A 14,881-nucleotide genomic window follows, 5' to 3' on the forward strand; every position below is an offset into this window, starting at 1 on the left:
GCTCTTGGAAACACTCCCATAGAGACCCCAGCTGTTCTGCAATGACACCTCTCTTGAGCATCACAATTTTTAGGAGAATTCCTGCAGAAACATCATCCCTTGGGTCCAATAAATGTTCATCTTAGAATTTAGGTCTCTAAGGACTTTCTTCCACTGTTACCTCTCTCAATCTAGGTGTAAAATAGCAATTGCTTGATGTACTTTGGCAAGAATGAGACAGCATCTCTAAGTGCCCCCTTAGGTGGAATCTAACACCTAGTTTGAACTCTCTTTTTCACCCAAAAAACTGAACAAAAACCTACACACTCTGGGAATACTTCTTCAACAGTATCTCAATTCAGAAGAAATGAAAGCAAATGTTTTCCATAACCACCAAACAAGAACATTTGTCCAGTTAGGAAAAATTAATTCTAAATTTCCCCTTCCCCCCCCTCTACTAAGCAGCACAACAGTAGCAAGCAGCCCTGTGCACAGGTGTTTCAGCAAAATATAAAGGTAAGAAATCAGAACACAATACTAAGTAAGAAATAATTATTAAAACTTTAATCTAGATGTGTCCACTCTTCACAATGCCAGCAGTTTTGTCCTCCAGCTCATTTGAGCACTTGGGCTATATTTAGCTCTGCTTGCTGCCCAAACTAGCCAGAGATGCTGATGGCTCTGTAGCCAAGAGACCTGCACTGGCAGAAGCTGGGGCAGCAGCTCACAGCAAGTCACTTGCCAGATAAATGGTTCCCCAAACAGAAGGACTTCAGCTATAAAACAACAAGATGGTTTAATCCTCTAATATACACAAAGAACTACTTTTAAGCATGGGCAAGAGTGGTCATATAAGCATCAACAAGGAAGGCCAGACCCACACTACACTGGCTTGAAGGGACCTCACTTAACACAATTCAAGCTAAATGTAGACCAAAAGACTAAAAAACAGACACTTGAAAATAGCACTTAGTGTAAAAACATAAGACAGCTCTGCCAGATGCACACATCTGCGTGGCCAGTCATTATCAAAAACTCTTCTGCAGGAAAGGGCTTCAGCCCACTAGCCAGAGACAGCAAGCAGATGAGGATTTTTTATTTAGTTAGGTACACAATATCTGTATGCAATATCAAAACTTGGTTTAGTCTCTAGAGAAGATGGGGTCTGGATACACAGCAAGGCCAGGAGGCACTGCTGAAATGCCATGGGCTCAGGTGGAGTTTAACTACTCAGTATAACAATGAAACCAAGCACAGGAGTTCAGACTGAGCAGTCATGGAAAAACAATTGTTCCCTCTCTCCTACCAAGGGAGTGGAGAGGGATGGAATCTCCCACCAGTTGTCACATGGATGCTCATCAGCATCGGAATCTGTCTGAGAAGTTGGGAGACTTTGGTATAGTCAGTGGTTGATGGCTGCGCTTCACTTCTAGGCTGCGGTATTTGCGTATTGGGTTTGCCTTGTGAACCTGGGGAAAAATAAATATAAACAAGGGCAAAACAAAGCAAATCTTTGCAGTTATAATAAAGCTGAAATTTGCAGGTGAGCTGTGGATGAGGTGAAGGCAGGCATCTGCCTGAGACCACCCTGGGCATTGGAGTGAGGTAGTGGGAAAATACACAGCACATGTTGGGGTTGTGGGTTTTACTAAGATCATTCTGCTTTGATAGCTACACATGTGCAGCTCCAAAACTCAGCTATCTCAGCACAGCTGCCTTCTTTGTTTGCATAGTTTTGTAGGTTTGCTTTTTTTTTAAACCATTTGTAAAGTCAGTGAGTCATCAATTTGCAAAAGAGAACGTCAAAAAGGCAGTTTTAGCACAGCTCAACTGTGACATTAGCTCCATAAGGATATTCCCACATTCCTTTGGGTTACTTTATAGCCCTTGCTCAGAAACAGCTCACTTACCATTTCTTGTCTTAGCTTGGCAACTTCTTCCTTTTCATGCTCCTCTTGCTGCTGCCTGATCTGCTCCTCATGCCTCTCCCTTAAGGCTTCTGCATCTGCCAATCGCTTTTCAAATTCTTGCCGTTCTTTTGCTCTTCTTTCTGTTGCCAGCTCAAAGCTTTCAGGAACTACAGAACCAGAAAGGCTCTCTAAGTTTAGAAATAGAGGAGATAACATTGTTTCAAAGACAGTCAGGTGAAGCAGAGCAGCACTAATGTCAATGGAAGCCTCCCTTTGGAGAGCTTCCTCTTGGCAAGGGTGGTTAGGAGATACCTCCAGGCTTCAGGAAAAGAGAAAACTTTACTCCCAGACGTGAGCAGTGTTAATGCAGACGTCACCCCGTCATGGGTGTTCTCATGGGAGGGAGCAAGCACACAATTGTTAGTACAAACAAGCTTTTGGCTGGTTTTATGCTCTACAAATCTCAGCCTACCCAAGCAGTAGATGCCTTCATCTCACTAGAAACAGGAGGGAAAGAGTGACAGCGCTGCAGAAATGCCAGCTGTCTCTGCAGGGAGCTCCTCACATTCTCAGTACCCTTATCCTGAGCTGGCACACATCAATCATCTGCCAATTGCAGCAGAGCTTCTAAATACAGCTGCCATGCTGGAGCAGGACAGGGGGGTGGAGAGGAAATCCCCCTGCTCCCAGGGGACACAAGCTGTTAGGCAATTAGTTGATTAAATGCAAGGCACTATTGGCTGTGCTGATGAAGAAGAGGCAACAGCCAGAAAAAGCATGACTTAATTGCATCAGTTCTGAGCTATCAGCCAAGCCCACATAGCAAGTACTTGCAACTCTACCTGACAGCATCTTATGTTCCTTTTTGGGCACAAAAGGCTCCTGGTACATCACTGTGTTGGGACGAGCTTTAAAACATGCTGCCTCTTTCTGCCTTTTCAAGTCTTCTTTAAGCTGCAAGAGAAGAGAGCATGTCAAGTGCCAGGCAGAAAGAGACCATCTCCCTGTGGCCCAGACTCCAGCACTCCCTAAACTGGAAAAGCTATGCTGACTTAAATAATTTCCATAGAAAATTATATTAAAGCCGAAAATTGGTGTCACTAATTGCCTGACAGTTGCTTTGCCAAAAATAGCCTGAAGAAAGTTTCAGTCCACTGCAGACTTCACATGAAAAAAAAGAGCATATTATTTATTTGTCAATAAATTCCTGGAGATAGTCAGCAAAGGGATTCAGCTGCACAGAGATGCTGCTTAGAAAACACCCCACAGCTGTTCATACAGTTGTGGTAAATCCCATCATTTACCATAAAGTGAGAAAAATAAAAACAAACCATTGACCAATCCTTAACCTGTAGTACAAGTCTCTTGCCAAGTACAGAAAAATTCCTTGCTTCAACTCAGCTACCGATTCAATTCAAGGAGGACAGTTTCTCTAGTCAACCACAACTCCACCAGCTGATTTAAGTCTGGTCATTCCCATTATACTTTTCATCCTACCTGCTGTTTCCAGCTCTGGAGCTTGGCAGCTCCCCGTTCATCCACCTGCAGATGGAATGGTTCAGGCTGAGTTGGGGTTTTGACCTTCTTTTCTGGCAGTTTAACTTGGTCAAAGTAAGGCAGAGGCAGCGCTTTGAACTTTGGCACCTGAAATAAACAACCCAAAATATTTCTTGTCCTTTCCTTGGAGGTTTAATAGACAACAGCAAATCCTGTCACACTCTTTTTTACTGAAGGAGTGGAATCCAAGGTAGCTTTTAATTCTTACCTCTTCCTTCTGTAGTTCTTCTATTTTTTTCTCTTTTTGTATTTGTCGCTCTCTGTCCCGTGCATCGAAAGAGAAGGGGCAAACTTCCACGTGCCTCTGCTCTGGCATTTTGGGTTTGAAGGGCACTCCATAATGTGGCATAGGATTAGCTTTGATCACAGCCACCTCCTCTTTTTCCTAAAGGGATATTAGCATTAGGATCTGATTTTTCACTTTTGTATAGGCTGCAACTCCTGCCAAGCAAAGCCACAAAGAGCTTTGAACGAGGTCCTTTAATAAGGGGCACAGCAGAGTCATACAAACAGTGGACACTACAAAAATTAGGAATCCAATTAGTACCAATTGACTGACACCCTGAACCACAGGCCCAATTCTTCCTTTTTTGAAACCACTCTCAATTCTAGTACTCGTTCAAATTAGACTGTAATTATTTAATATCCTCTTAACAAGAAGGAAAGAAAGAAGGATGTGAAGCTTTCAGAATCCTGCTCCCCACCTCAGGGAGAAGAAAGATCATGTGCAATATCTGCTTTCAGTGACAGAATATGGAAGGATGAGAAATCCAAGCAATTCACCTTTCTCATTTAAAGCAGCAACACCTCAGAAACCCTCATCAGTGCCCTAGCATTTAAATGATTTAATTTTTAATGAGAATTCAGTTTCTGTAAAATGAGTAGCAATAACCAGATTATTTCAAGTGAATAGCACAAAGGTAACAACTGGAGGAACTGCTCACAGGAGGGAAGGAAGGGGCTTCCAGGCCCAGAGCATCCCACCCACATCCAGAAGCACGGCAGGCACTGCAGTGAGAACTGGGCCTGGCTCCAGCCTCGTCATAACTGTTACCTTTTCTTCCTCTCTGCCAGACACACGGGTTCTGCTTCTCAAGGTAAAGGCTGGAGATTTGGGGACTGTAACAGGAAGTGCTTTCTTCTCTGGAACACCCTGTTCAGAAAAGCCAGTAAGGAGTTACCCAAGGCCAAATGCCAAGAAAACGCCTCAGAGAAACAACCTGAAGCACAGGATGTACCTACTGTGGTTCTTACCTAATGACAAACACTGTTTACTGAGATCATTAAACACATAATACAACATAGCTACAAACATTCTGAAGCTCATTGCCACCAATTCCCAAGCCTGGGTGTTCTTAAACTTCTTACCACAACATCCTCCAGGATTTTTGTGGGACATGGCCTGGAATGGAATTCGAAGCGCTCTTCCTCCTGCTGCTTCTTACTCTCACGCTCCTGAATCCTTTTTTCTATTTCCAATTGAAAGCCAATGGGTTGGGTGAGCTTCTTCATAGGGGGTTTCTTGGGCAGGAGTGGCCCACTCTCAAAGATTTTGTGATTGACTTCTCGTGCTTTGAATTTGTACCTATGGAGGAACAATGGAGACAGTTACCAACTGTACATTGTACATTATTGTGCAGCTATAGTTAGCAATTCTTCCTTTGCCTTCAAAACAGCAAGATTGATAAGGAAAATCTTATGGATTGTTTTCCTAGAAATCCAAACCTTTGCCTACAGGCACATTTTGAAGTTCATGCAGGCTGCATTGCTATATTGGGTTTGCTTTACTCATTGTAAGTTGTACTCAACCCAAGATCAGCTCTACTAAGAGCACATTTTTAAAAATGAATTGTTTAGATTTCAGTTCCGTAAAATCAGAACTAAAGGATTATGAACAACCTAAAGGAATCTCAGAGGTGTATGCTACTCATTCTTTCACACAAAAAGGGTATTCCAGAGAAGTGACACTTTGGTACCTGAAAAATATTTCCAGTGTGGTACAATCATCCCCTGGAGGACTAGAGTAAGCCCTTACTTACTGTTGAATTTTCTCTACTTCCTCTGCTTCTAACTCTGCAGCAGTTTTGCAGGTGACAGGTCTCAAGCGCTGCTTTGTTCGCAGCACTGGTGTTTTGGGGTGCGTGAGCCGAGCCTTCAACGCCTTTCTTGAAACTGAGCCTACAAATTCAAGTCACAGAGACCAGCAGTTAATGGCAAGGCCTGCAACAGACACAGGCCACGTGCTCAGAGTAGTCAAAGCATCTCTTGCTCTACCACCATGTCTGTGGACACAGCCAGGACAACTCACCCTCCTCAGATTTCCTGCTCCTCAAATGGTAACGAGGGGGTGTGCGTTTTTGGAATGCTTCTACCTGCTCAGCAAAGGACACATATTCTGTTGTGGCTTCTTCAAGTTTTCTTTTGTTTCCCTGGGACAGATTGAAAGGTTTGGGGACAGTGTGTCCCTTTGGCATTCGCACCTGGAGACAGAAAACCACAGTCAGTATGGCCAGGAGGCTTTGATGACATTTCCTTTCCCCACTGACACACAGTATCTGTCCCTTCCTCTCACTGCAAAGAAGATAACACCTCACATTAAGCACAAGTGTTAACAGTCTGAAAATGCACAAGTTATATTGGGAAACTGTATCGAGCAGATTAAAGCACAAAGTGGAATGACTGGAAGATCTGACATTATAGGGCTCCTTTTTCCACAAGGTTTCTTTGGAGTCTTGTGGCAACACAGACACACAGGAAGTCTGCAGTCACATTTGCACAACACCTGCCTCTCCTGTGGTAACCTCTCTGTGGGTATCAGCCCAAGCATTGCACAAGCAGAAGAGAAATGATGGCAAGAATCAGCGAGCTGAGAGCTGGCAACACTCTGGCTCTCACCGGAGAAGGGGGATGCTTCCTCAGGACTGCTGCAAAATCCAGCTCCTTGTACTCATTGCCAGGCTGGCTTTCTACATTCTGTTTAATTCTATTCTCTGTGCACAAGTGGAAATCAATTCGCTTTGTTACTTGACCAACAGGTTTCTTCATGGGTTGTCCTAGAGGAAAAGAACATGTAAGGACTAGAAGCCTTTTGCTGTGGGGTAGGATTTATGGAAATTAAAAAAAAATAATTAATTTCTAACAATTAGGTAAATTTTTAGAGAGCTCATCTTTAACATTTCAAAACATGACATAACCCAAACCCACCTGTTTCCAGGCAGTTTAGGGACTGATCTACATTAAATGGCTCCTAATATTTATTGCAAAGTCTGAAATGCTTGTTTTCAAAGGTACTTGCACAGCTCTGTGCAGCACTTTCCAGTTGAGCACAATGCAGCTTCATTTGGCAATTCAGGCAGAGCCCACCTGCTCCAGCAATAGCTGCTTTCAGAGACTCCTCGTTCTTCTTCCGCAGCTCCATAACCTCCTGCTGCAACTGCTGCATCTTTTCCACCTCCTGCTCCTCTGTACTCTTCAGCCTGCTAGAAGGTTTGGTCCTCCTGCAAAAGCACATTAAAAACTAAGATATGCTTTCCTACTTCTCTGGTTATTAGCATGATATTTGTGCAAGGAACATGCTTATCTCCAGCCTCATTGCAGGAGCATCACTCTTTAGAAGAACATCCTCTTTAGAAGAGATCTGCTTGGGTTTTGTTTTTTCAAGAAGTCTCACAGCTAGCTGCTATTCTGCAGACCCATTTGCTGTGTGCATTCTCGATCCATTAGGAAGAACAACTTTTTCCTCAAAAGAAAAGCAAAAGCTTTCCTGTGCACAGGTTCAGCTGGTGAAGTACATTTCATCCTAATATTGTTGCCTTGACCCAGTGTTTACTAAATGTGATACCATCACATGCTAAGTTGAAGCTGAAAACACTCAGCCAGGACTGTCACCTAAATCAACTGTGATTAGCACACAAGTCACAAGAAAGCCACGTACTTCAACATTGTTGGCGTGCAGGGCATGGTCTGTTTGCTTTTCTCTCTCCCTGGGGAGAGGTCAGGATCCTGCAGGGGTTCTTTCTTTGTGGATGCTTCTGTTGCCTTCTCTCTGTTACCAGAACTAAGAGGAAAAAGTTGTTAGGGCAAACCCCTTGAATTAACTGTGTTCTAAATAAATTACCACCTGCAGCTCTCACCACCATGCATAACATCCCAACACTTGGTGAGGTCTAAGGTATGCCAGGCTGGCCTTACCTCACCCCAGGCCCAGGTATAGACCATCCAGGTATCTGTGGTACTCTAAGGCTGCAGAAGGGAAGATGAATTACTGAGGTTTTGGAACTTTTTTGGAGAAGGGAGGTACACTGTAGATCATTGAGATACAGCAGTGTTTCTAAGATCACACTTTAATTTCCTGACCTCAAGCTTATCACCATATGATGCTTTAGAGGTTAAGTTGAGAAATATTTTAGCTGTGACTTTTTCATAGCTAATGACTGCCTGATGACTTCCTGATGGGTAAGTTCAGACAAATTTAAAGCTAACTGACAGACACTGAGTAAGAAGTAAGAAGGTGAAGAAGCCCGTGCTTATTTCATTCACATCTCCACCTTCAAATAGAGCAACTCCTTCAGCATTTACAGTCATTTCTTGTAGAGGAAATCAGTATCAGCAACCAGTTCCAGCCACCACCCCCTAATCTTCCTGTAAGAACCTCCTCAGCCAGGAGGAAACACCTTCCAAAGGGTATCCCTTTTCCCAGCCCTAAACAGAAGGACTTGGATGACATACAGTCTCATTTTCTTCAAGGGTGGAACATCTTCCTTATTATCCAGGGCATTAGCAATTTCCTTTGCTTTGATTCTGCCTGGCTGCTTGCGCTGCTGGGTCTTCCCCTGCTTTGTTGCCAGTATCCTGCCCAGTCTAGAGTAGAACAGAAAGCAGAGGTCAGTTTTCCCACAGATCTGAGGACACACCTGACCTGGATAACACACTTATGTCAGTGCATTCCCTAACTCCACCACACAAATTGTGTTTAACACAAAAATCCAAACACAGCACGATTCATTAAAGTTTAACAATTCATAAACTAAATATTCTTTGCTATATATGAGCATGCAGAGCTTGCATTCATATCAAGAATGAGCTCTGCCCAAGTCAGGCAGATATAAACAAAGAAACTTTATAAGCCACCTCAGTTTCAGATATCCTCACATTCCAGAAGCTCCTGGCACTGCTGAGTCTCACTTGACAAGTATGTAAGACACTGCATTACATTTCCACCCTAGAGACTGCCCCTCCAGCTTAGCCAGAGATCAGATGTCCCAGTGCACGATCTCCATGTTGGAGAACTCCAGCCCCACAGGATGCCCCAAGAACAGCTTAGACCTGCAGATCCTGAGAGCAAGGACCTGCTTAGTTACACCATCATCAATCATTGTACAAACTGAACACAAATATTTCACCTCTGAGGGGCCTCTGCAGGGGCAGCAGCTCTCCAGGTTGCCAGGGACCCAACAATATTCTGAGGGACCGTGTTGCCCTGGGCACATTCTGCTTCACCATCGCTTTCACCTAAGAAAGGGGCAAGTGTCAGCTCATCTGTATACACATATACAGAACAACAACAAGTAAAAACCACATGAGACCTTGCAGATAAGAGTTTATGAAGATGGTCCCACAAAAACCAGACAGAGGCCTTTTCATTTTGCCAGTGAAAAGCAGGTAAAATTTATTCCCTCCCTGCCCCACCATGCCAGCTTACTCATTGCTACTTCTTGTGATGGGACAGAAGAGAGAATAACATCAGGCTTTGAAAAAGCAGGGCTGCAGTGTGAGACCTTTGCCAGATTTTCTGAAGGAGGGACATTCTCCAGATTGGCTTTTTCATCTGTAAGGAGAGAAAACTTTCACTATACACACTGTTAGGAATTGTTAACAATACCCCAGAATATCATTATTATGAGGGTAACAAAGGCAAGTTACAGATGACAAAAATTAAATACAAAAAAACAGAACAAAAGAAACCCCATGCATGATGAATGATGCAGTTAACATCATGATTAAATGGCAGAGAAGCCAGGCCCAAAACAAGGATCACACTAAGGTGTTATCCAACGAGGAAACAACTCAAGGAGTTGGAAGCAACTTACCAAACCAGGAGTCTGCATTGTGCACATCATCCTCATTCAGATTTGCAAAATTGATGCAGATGTTTGGGACATCAAAAGAATAACGGGATTCTGGCTTAGACATCTTCACAGTCACACTGTCCCCAAGAGTCCTCTGTCTGCACTGCTACAGCCCTTTAGACAACAACAGGGAATCAGTGGAATCATCCCCCACCTCTCTTCCTCTGCAGAGTTTCTAGGGACAGGCATTGGGACAGCCTTTGGTACATCCCTCCCTTCTTGCACTTCACACCTTTGGGCAGAACCCCTCATGAGCAATGTAGAGTTTTATTCTACTGCTGATGTGCAAAGCTAAGGATATTTCACCATTGTTGACATTTGCAGGTTCAAAACTGTCAGAAAGATCAAGTTTTGACAGGATTTTTTTGGTACCTGTATGTGCTAGAATTGTATTTTTTAAGGAGTAAAGTATAAAGCTTTTCCAGAGAGTGATTGACTTGCACTTTCTTCCCTCACCATGCACAAAGGAGAGTTCTTACCCTTACAAGACTTACAAACCTGATGAGATTCACTCCAGAGCACTGCAATGCACAGCCTCTCTCCCTCTGAAGTGCTACAAACAAGAACTAATAACACAAAAGTGTGCTCTTCTATATAATCAATTGATTTTCAAAGCAGGAAGAGGGTTCTGTAGAACATTATTACTGGGCAAACAGTCAGAAGGAGGGCAGTGTCAGGCCCTCTTGCATTCCTTAGCACTAGCCCAAGGCTGGCCAGGCTATAAACAAACTGAGCACTGTGACCCATGTCAAACAGTCCCTGCAGTTAATTAATGAAGCACTGACAGCAAGAGGAGTCCCTGTGTCAACAGGTGATATTAAACTCAACAGAACAGGAATAAAGCCAGTGACAAAGTTATAAACCCTGAAATCATACAAAACCTTCTTGCAAAGGTGCTTTTGTGATGCCTTGAACATCTGTGAGGCAAAGCCCACGAGGATGTTATAAAACACTCCCCAAGGAAATCACCTGAACTTTGCTTTTAGGAATCCAAGCAATTCCAAAGCAGTATATTCCTAACCCACAGAGCCTCAGCCCTAAACCATCTGTCTAGGCAGACCACACATGGTTCAAAACCCAGATGGTGTTCCTCAATAAGTAAGAAAATGGTCAAGAGTAAAGCAAAGCAGTGTTTAGGGGGTACCATGCTGATCACAACCACTGGCCCCCAAGGATGGGTGCACTGAGAAGCCTGCAGCTCCCCAGAACAGAGCTGTGATAGTTAAAGGCAAGAATGTCATTAGAGAAGCACCAGCTACATGGCTGGGAAGATGTCATGGTAGGACCCAAAGAAGGCAAACAGAAGAATTAGAGCCAAAACCAACTGTAACTGAGCTCAAGACACGGCTGGAATCAAATGCTTTCCTACTGCCCTTAATCAAGATAGAATTTCTGTCAACACTTTAGACTTTTTTAAAAATCAAATGCGTCATCTGCATTCTCCCCTCACCCTCTCCAGTCAGAGTCAGAGCTCTGGGCATCATGTTTCACAGCTACTTGTGCCCACTGCTACGTTGCTGCAGTTTGCAGCTTTTTACTGAGTAGAGCCCATATTCCATAGTGTCACCACCCTCATCATCGACCTCATTGCTGATCCCTTCTCTATCCCCTCTATCCCAGACAGAAGAGAATAGTCAGGAAAAGAAAAGGATTGTATCGCTGCCTCAGTTTCATACGCTGTTTCCTGAAAGAGACAACAGGGAGATAAAACTTATTGTGACTGCACTCCAGAAAGTTCATTTCAGTCAGATGAACTCATGGCATCTGCTTCTCAAATCCCTACATATCCTCCAAGTCCTGCCCAGAAGAGGACTGATGGTGAAGCAGCAGTTCACTGAGAGGCATCCTGCTCCTCTGCCCACCGAACTCGGGCTGGGACAGGGATCAGCCAGGAATGCTCCGGTGATTTATCGCGCCTGTGCCCACCACGAGGCATCTGCAATGCCAACAGGCTCTGCCAAGCACAGCCCAACACCCACTGCCCACTCCCTGCAGGCATTTTAAAACACTCGGTTGTGATTTTGACAGCACAACCACATTTATCTCAATCCAAAATTCTTTCTCTCCACCGCAGCATTCATCCACCGGAAGGGAGGCGTGGAAATTTTTCCTCATTAATAGGGACGTTCCCTAATTAGCAGGCACTGTGTGCATTTCCCAGGCGTGATTACAGGCACGCTGTAATCCTACACAACTCGGCGTGGATTTAAAGCATGACCTTGCTCTCCCCCACATCCATCACCTCTCGTGTCGACACGGGTGTCTGCAGTGAGCCAGCCGGGGAACCCTCACCCCCGTTCTGCAGGATCAGCTTTCACCTGGTTTGCAGAGCTGCTGAGGCAGGAAAGGAGGATCTGATCTTCTCACCTGCAAAAAGACCCCAAATTCCTTCTATAAAGTGACTACTTAATTAAAATCTTCATTTTCTTTCTAGGTCTGCTCTCTCACTGAGCTAAACGTGCCTCCAGAGCAGCAGAGCCATATCCACAGGGAGGAACAGGCAGTGGGTTCCTCTGGACAGCAGGTTTCTTTTGAGTAACTACACTTTGGCACGTTCCAGAAGAGTGCCTTGGCATCGTTTAGATTAGTTAGCTTTGAAAAAGGATTACACTAAATTGGAACAAGCATTCCTATCCCAGAATAAGGCTGATCCAACAGCAAGTGCAATAGGTATTTTGGAATAACTTCACACCTTGCTCTAATCCAAATTAGCTTTAAAATACTGACACAATTCCATCACAGATGTGTTCGGTGTGTTTGTCTCAATGTAGTTGTGAATTTTGTGCCAACAGCACAATCTGCCTAGACAAAGAAGCCTCCTAGCCATTCAGGTCATGGTGTTGGAGATAGGATGCAGCATTCCAAGATGAGAAATCAAGGTCAGAGGGAGAGAGAATGGAGAGGTGTGGGAGAGTTGATAGGATAGTGATAGGGACACAGAAAGGTTGCAATAGGACAAGTGGGAATGGCTTCAAACTGAAAGAGGAGAGATTTAGATTGGATATTAGGGAGAAATTCTTCCCTGTAAGGGTGGTAAGGCTCTGGCAAGGGTTGCCCAGAGAAGTTGTGGCTGCCCCATCCCTGCAAGTGTTGAAGGCCAGGTTGGACAGGGCTGGTCCAGTGGAAGGTGTCCTCTGCCCAGAATGATGATGGGAGTTGGAACAAGATGAGCTTTAAGGTCCCTTCCAACCCAAACCAGCCTGGATCCTAAGGAAGGCAGAGAGATCTGCTCTTTCTTGTGACTTTGCAATATAGATAAGGCCCTGGTGAACTGGAGATGATGCCTTATCACAACACACCACTGGAGCTTCACAAGTTATAGATGTTACTTATGGCAAATCCTAACAGGATCAGAAAGCACAATAAGCAACAACAGACACAAGAAGCTATTCTAAGTTACATCAGCAGATAAACACAAAGGCAGCTGATCCACATGCCTCAGAACCCAAGCCAGGAAACCAGGAATGAGCAAGAGAAGCTTCACTAAGGCTGAGGCAGCCGCATGGAAATGTGCTCCAGCAATTCCAGGGCCTTCTGCTGGACTTCAACACCAACTGCCACTTAAATACAGGATGCTGTACTAACCAAACAGCTTTAGTTCAGCCTGGCAGCTTCTTCATTGTCCTGCAACTTGGAGTTTTCTGTTCTTTTTATTGGGATAATAATCCAAAGGTCTTGGATGCTTTTCAGGGATTAACATCTAAGTTGGAGCATTAGAAGGGGATGTAATTGCCTCTCTGAAGCTACAGTCCTGTTACAACAGCCTGGTGAGAACCATCCCACCACAAAGCCATCACCTGAACTCCCTCTGCATGACACTGACAGCCTCAGAAAGTCACCCTTCATCCCTGCTCTTCCCTGAGCAGGGTTGAGTGAACACTTCCAGCACTCTCTGGATCTACAGCTTCTCCCTCCTCTCTCGTGCCCCTTACTCAAAGTTCAGCTAGGCTTTTCTACAGCACAGAATCAACAACGGATTCACCGTCCCCCAGAACGCTGCTATTCCATCATTTAATGCTCAAACTGGGAGACAAAGCTTTTAACGTTCTCCAGGTGAGAGCTAAGCCCGCAAAAAGCTCCGCAGACCACCTCGACCGGCAGCCAAGGCAGGGCAAAGTGCTGGCACAGCCTTTGCTCTGCTAACGGCCCAGATCCACCCCCATTCCCAAAAATAAACAGCCCTGACATCTCGTGCTCGCTAAAAAAGATCCCACAAGTTTCAGAAGACATGAAGATGGGACATTCTAAGAATAGATGGAAAATAAAATTATTTTTAGCTAGCATAACCTCAACTAATTGTTACATTAAGTTGAACGTCCTCTAGCTTAAAAAAAGGCCCCGTATAAAAATAGCTCCCCAATGTTTTTTTCTGTTACTTGGGCCGGGTTTTGCCTGGTTTGCTTCCCTCCTTTTCCTGGGAAGCAGGATTTGGACTGAGAAAAAGTTACAGAGCTTTCCGTTGTGAAATACACTGTTTCATCAGATTTCGTGATTGTTTAAGAACTTGGAACTTTATTTCACTGCCGAGGCACCCACCCCACCGTAAGGCACACGCCTGGCGCTCCAGTACCGCGATCCCCCCCACGGGAGCGGGAACCTCCCGCCACGGCGGTTCCTCCCGCTGCCGTCCGGGGTCACCGGGCTCGGCTTCCCCGGAAAACGAAGAGTTCGTAATCAGTCCCCGGGGCTCCGTTACGAGCCCGCGGCCAGGCGCCACGATAGCGGCTCCGGCCACGGGCTGAGCGGCCAGAGCCGCCTTCCGCCTCCGTTTCCCAGCCGAGCCCTCGGCCCCGTTACCAATACCTGGGCTCGGAGTAGGCCTGGGGAACAGCCGCGTCAGCCACGGCCGGAGCGAGCGACCAGCTATGGAGAAGCGCTGCGGGTCGGGGGAAGAGGGGCAAGGCCGGGAGTGTCCGGCCGGTACCCCCGCACTCACCTCAGCAGCAGCGCCGCCGCCGTTAACGGATTTCAAACAGGGCTCGGCAGTCCGAACCCACCAATCAGCGCCTGGCACACGCCCCTTAAGGCGCGCTGATTGGCCGGACCGCTTGAAGACCCGGATAAGCACACCCCGAACAACGCAGTTGCGTTCTCCCTGCAAAGCCTGATGGGAAATGTAGTACGTGCTCGCATAGCACCACAATGACCGGGCGAGAACCGAACCACAACTCACATAAAGCACTGCGGGACATAGTAGACCAATCAGAAAAGGCGATGCTTTGAGTGTCGCTCTGGGCGGCCTATCAGCGGCTGGCGGGCGCGTCCCCGGAGCCAGTGTCAGCCGGTACGGCCGTGGGGCCAGACAGG

At 45.5% G+C, this 14,881-nt stretch overlaps 1 protein-coding gene across 9 annotated transcripts; it reads right to left on the minus strand.

Annotated features, from left to right (window-relative positions):
- Window positions 1-521: 521 nt before the first annotated feature.
- TPX2 (TPX2 microtubule nucleation factor) lies at window positions 522-14,834 on the minus strand. Of its 9 annotated transcripts, none has more exons than XM_053958768.1 (19): window positions 14,748-14,828; window positions 11,817-11,941; window positions 9,536-9,688; window positions 9,148-9,273; window positions 8,849-8,957; window positions 8,175-8,306; window positions 7,638-7,688; window positions 7,381-7,503; window positions 6,810-6,943; window positions 6,342-6,499; window positions 5,755-5,926; window positions 5,486-5,624; window positions 4,815-5,031; window positions 4,501-4,599; window positions 3,655-3,831; window positions 3,387-3,533; window positions 2,732-2,843; window positions 1,890-2,077; window positions 522-1,448 (listed from the first exon to the last, which is right to left on the minus strand). In XM_053958768.1, the coding sequence occupies exons 3-19, from the start codon at window positions 9,636-9,638 to the stop codon at window positions 1,338-1,340; spliced, it is 2,298 nt and encodes a 765-aa protein (XP_053814743.1). In that variant the 5' UTR covers window positions 9,639-9,688; window positions 11,817-11,941; window positions 14,748-14,828; the 3' UTR covers window positions 522-1,337. The 9 variants fall into 9 exon arrangements, with proteins under 9 accessions (XP_053814743.1, XP_053814742.1, XP_053814748.1 ...); XM_053958767.1 differs by lacking the exon at window positions 14,748-14,828 and adding an exon at window positions 14,511-14,736; XM_053958773.1 differs by lacking the exon at window positions 14,748-14,828 and adding an exon at window positions 14,378-14,504 and having other exon boundaries at window positions 1,890-2,056.
- Between the last annotated feature and the right edge of the window lie 47 nt (window positions 14,835-14,881).

This window comes from Vidua chalybeata, chromosome 17, assembly GCF_026979565.1.
Source record: "Vidua chalybeata isolate OUT-0048 chromosome 17, bVidCha1 merged haplotype, whole genome shotgun sequence".
In the NCBI taxonomy this organism is placed as follows: domain Eukaryota; kingdom Metazoa; phylum Chordata; class Aves; order Passeriformes; family Viduidae; genus Vidua; species Vidua chalybeata.

Bases quoted from the DNA above. Each gene is read 5' to 3' on its own strand.
- TPX2 (XM_053958770.1), bottom strand. From the start codon at position 9,638: ATGTCTAAGCCAGAATCCCGTTATTCTTTTGATGTCCCAAACATCTGC. The intron at 7,504-7,637 runs GTAAGGCCAGCC...TTTTCCTCTTAG, and splicing joins ATACCTGGGCCTGGGGTGAG to TTCTGGTAACAGAGAGAAGG. The intron at 5,625-5,754 runs GTGAGTTGTCCT...TTGAATTTGTAG, and splicing joins GAGCAGGAAATCTGAGGAGG to GCTCAGTTTCAAGAAAGGCG.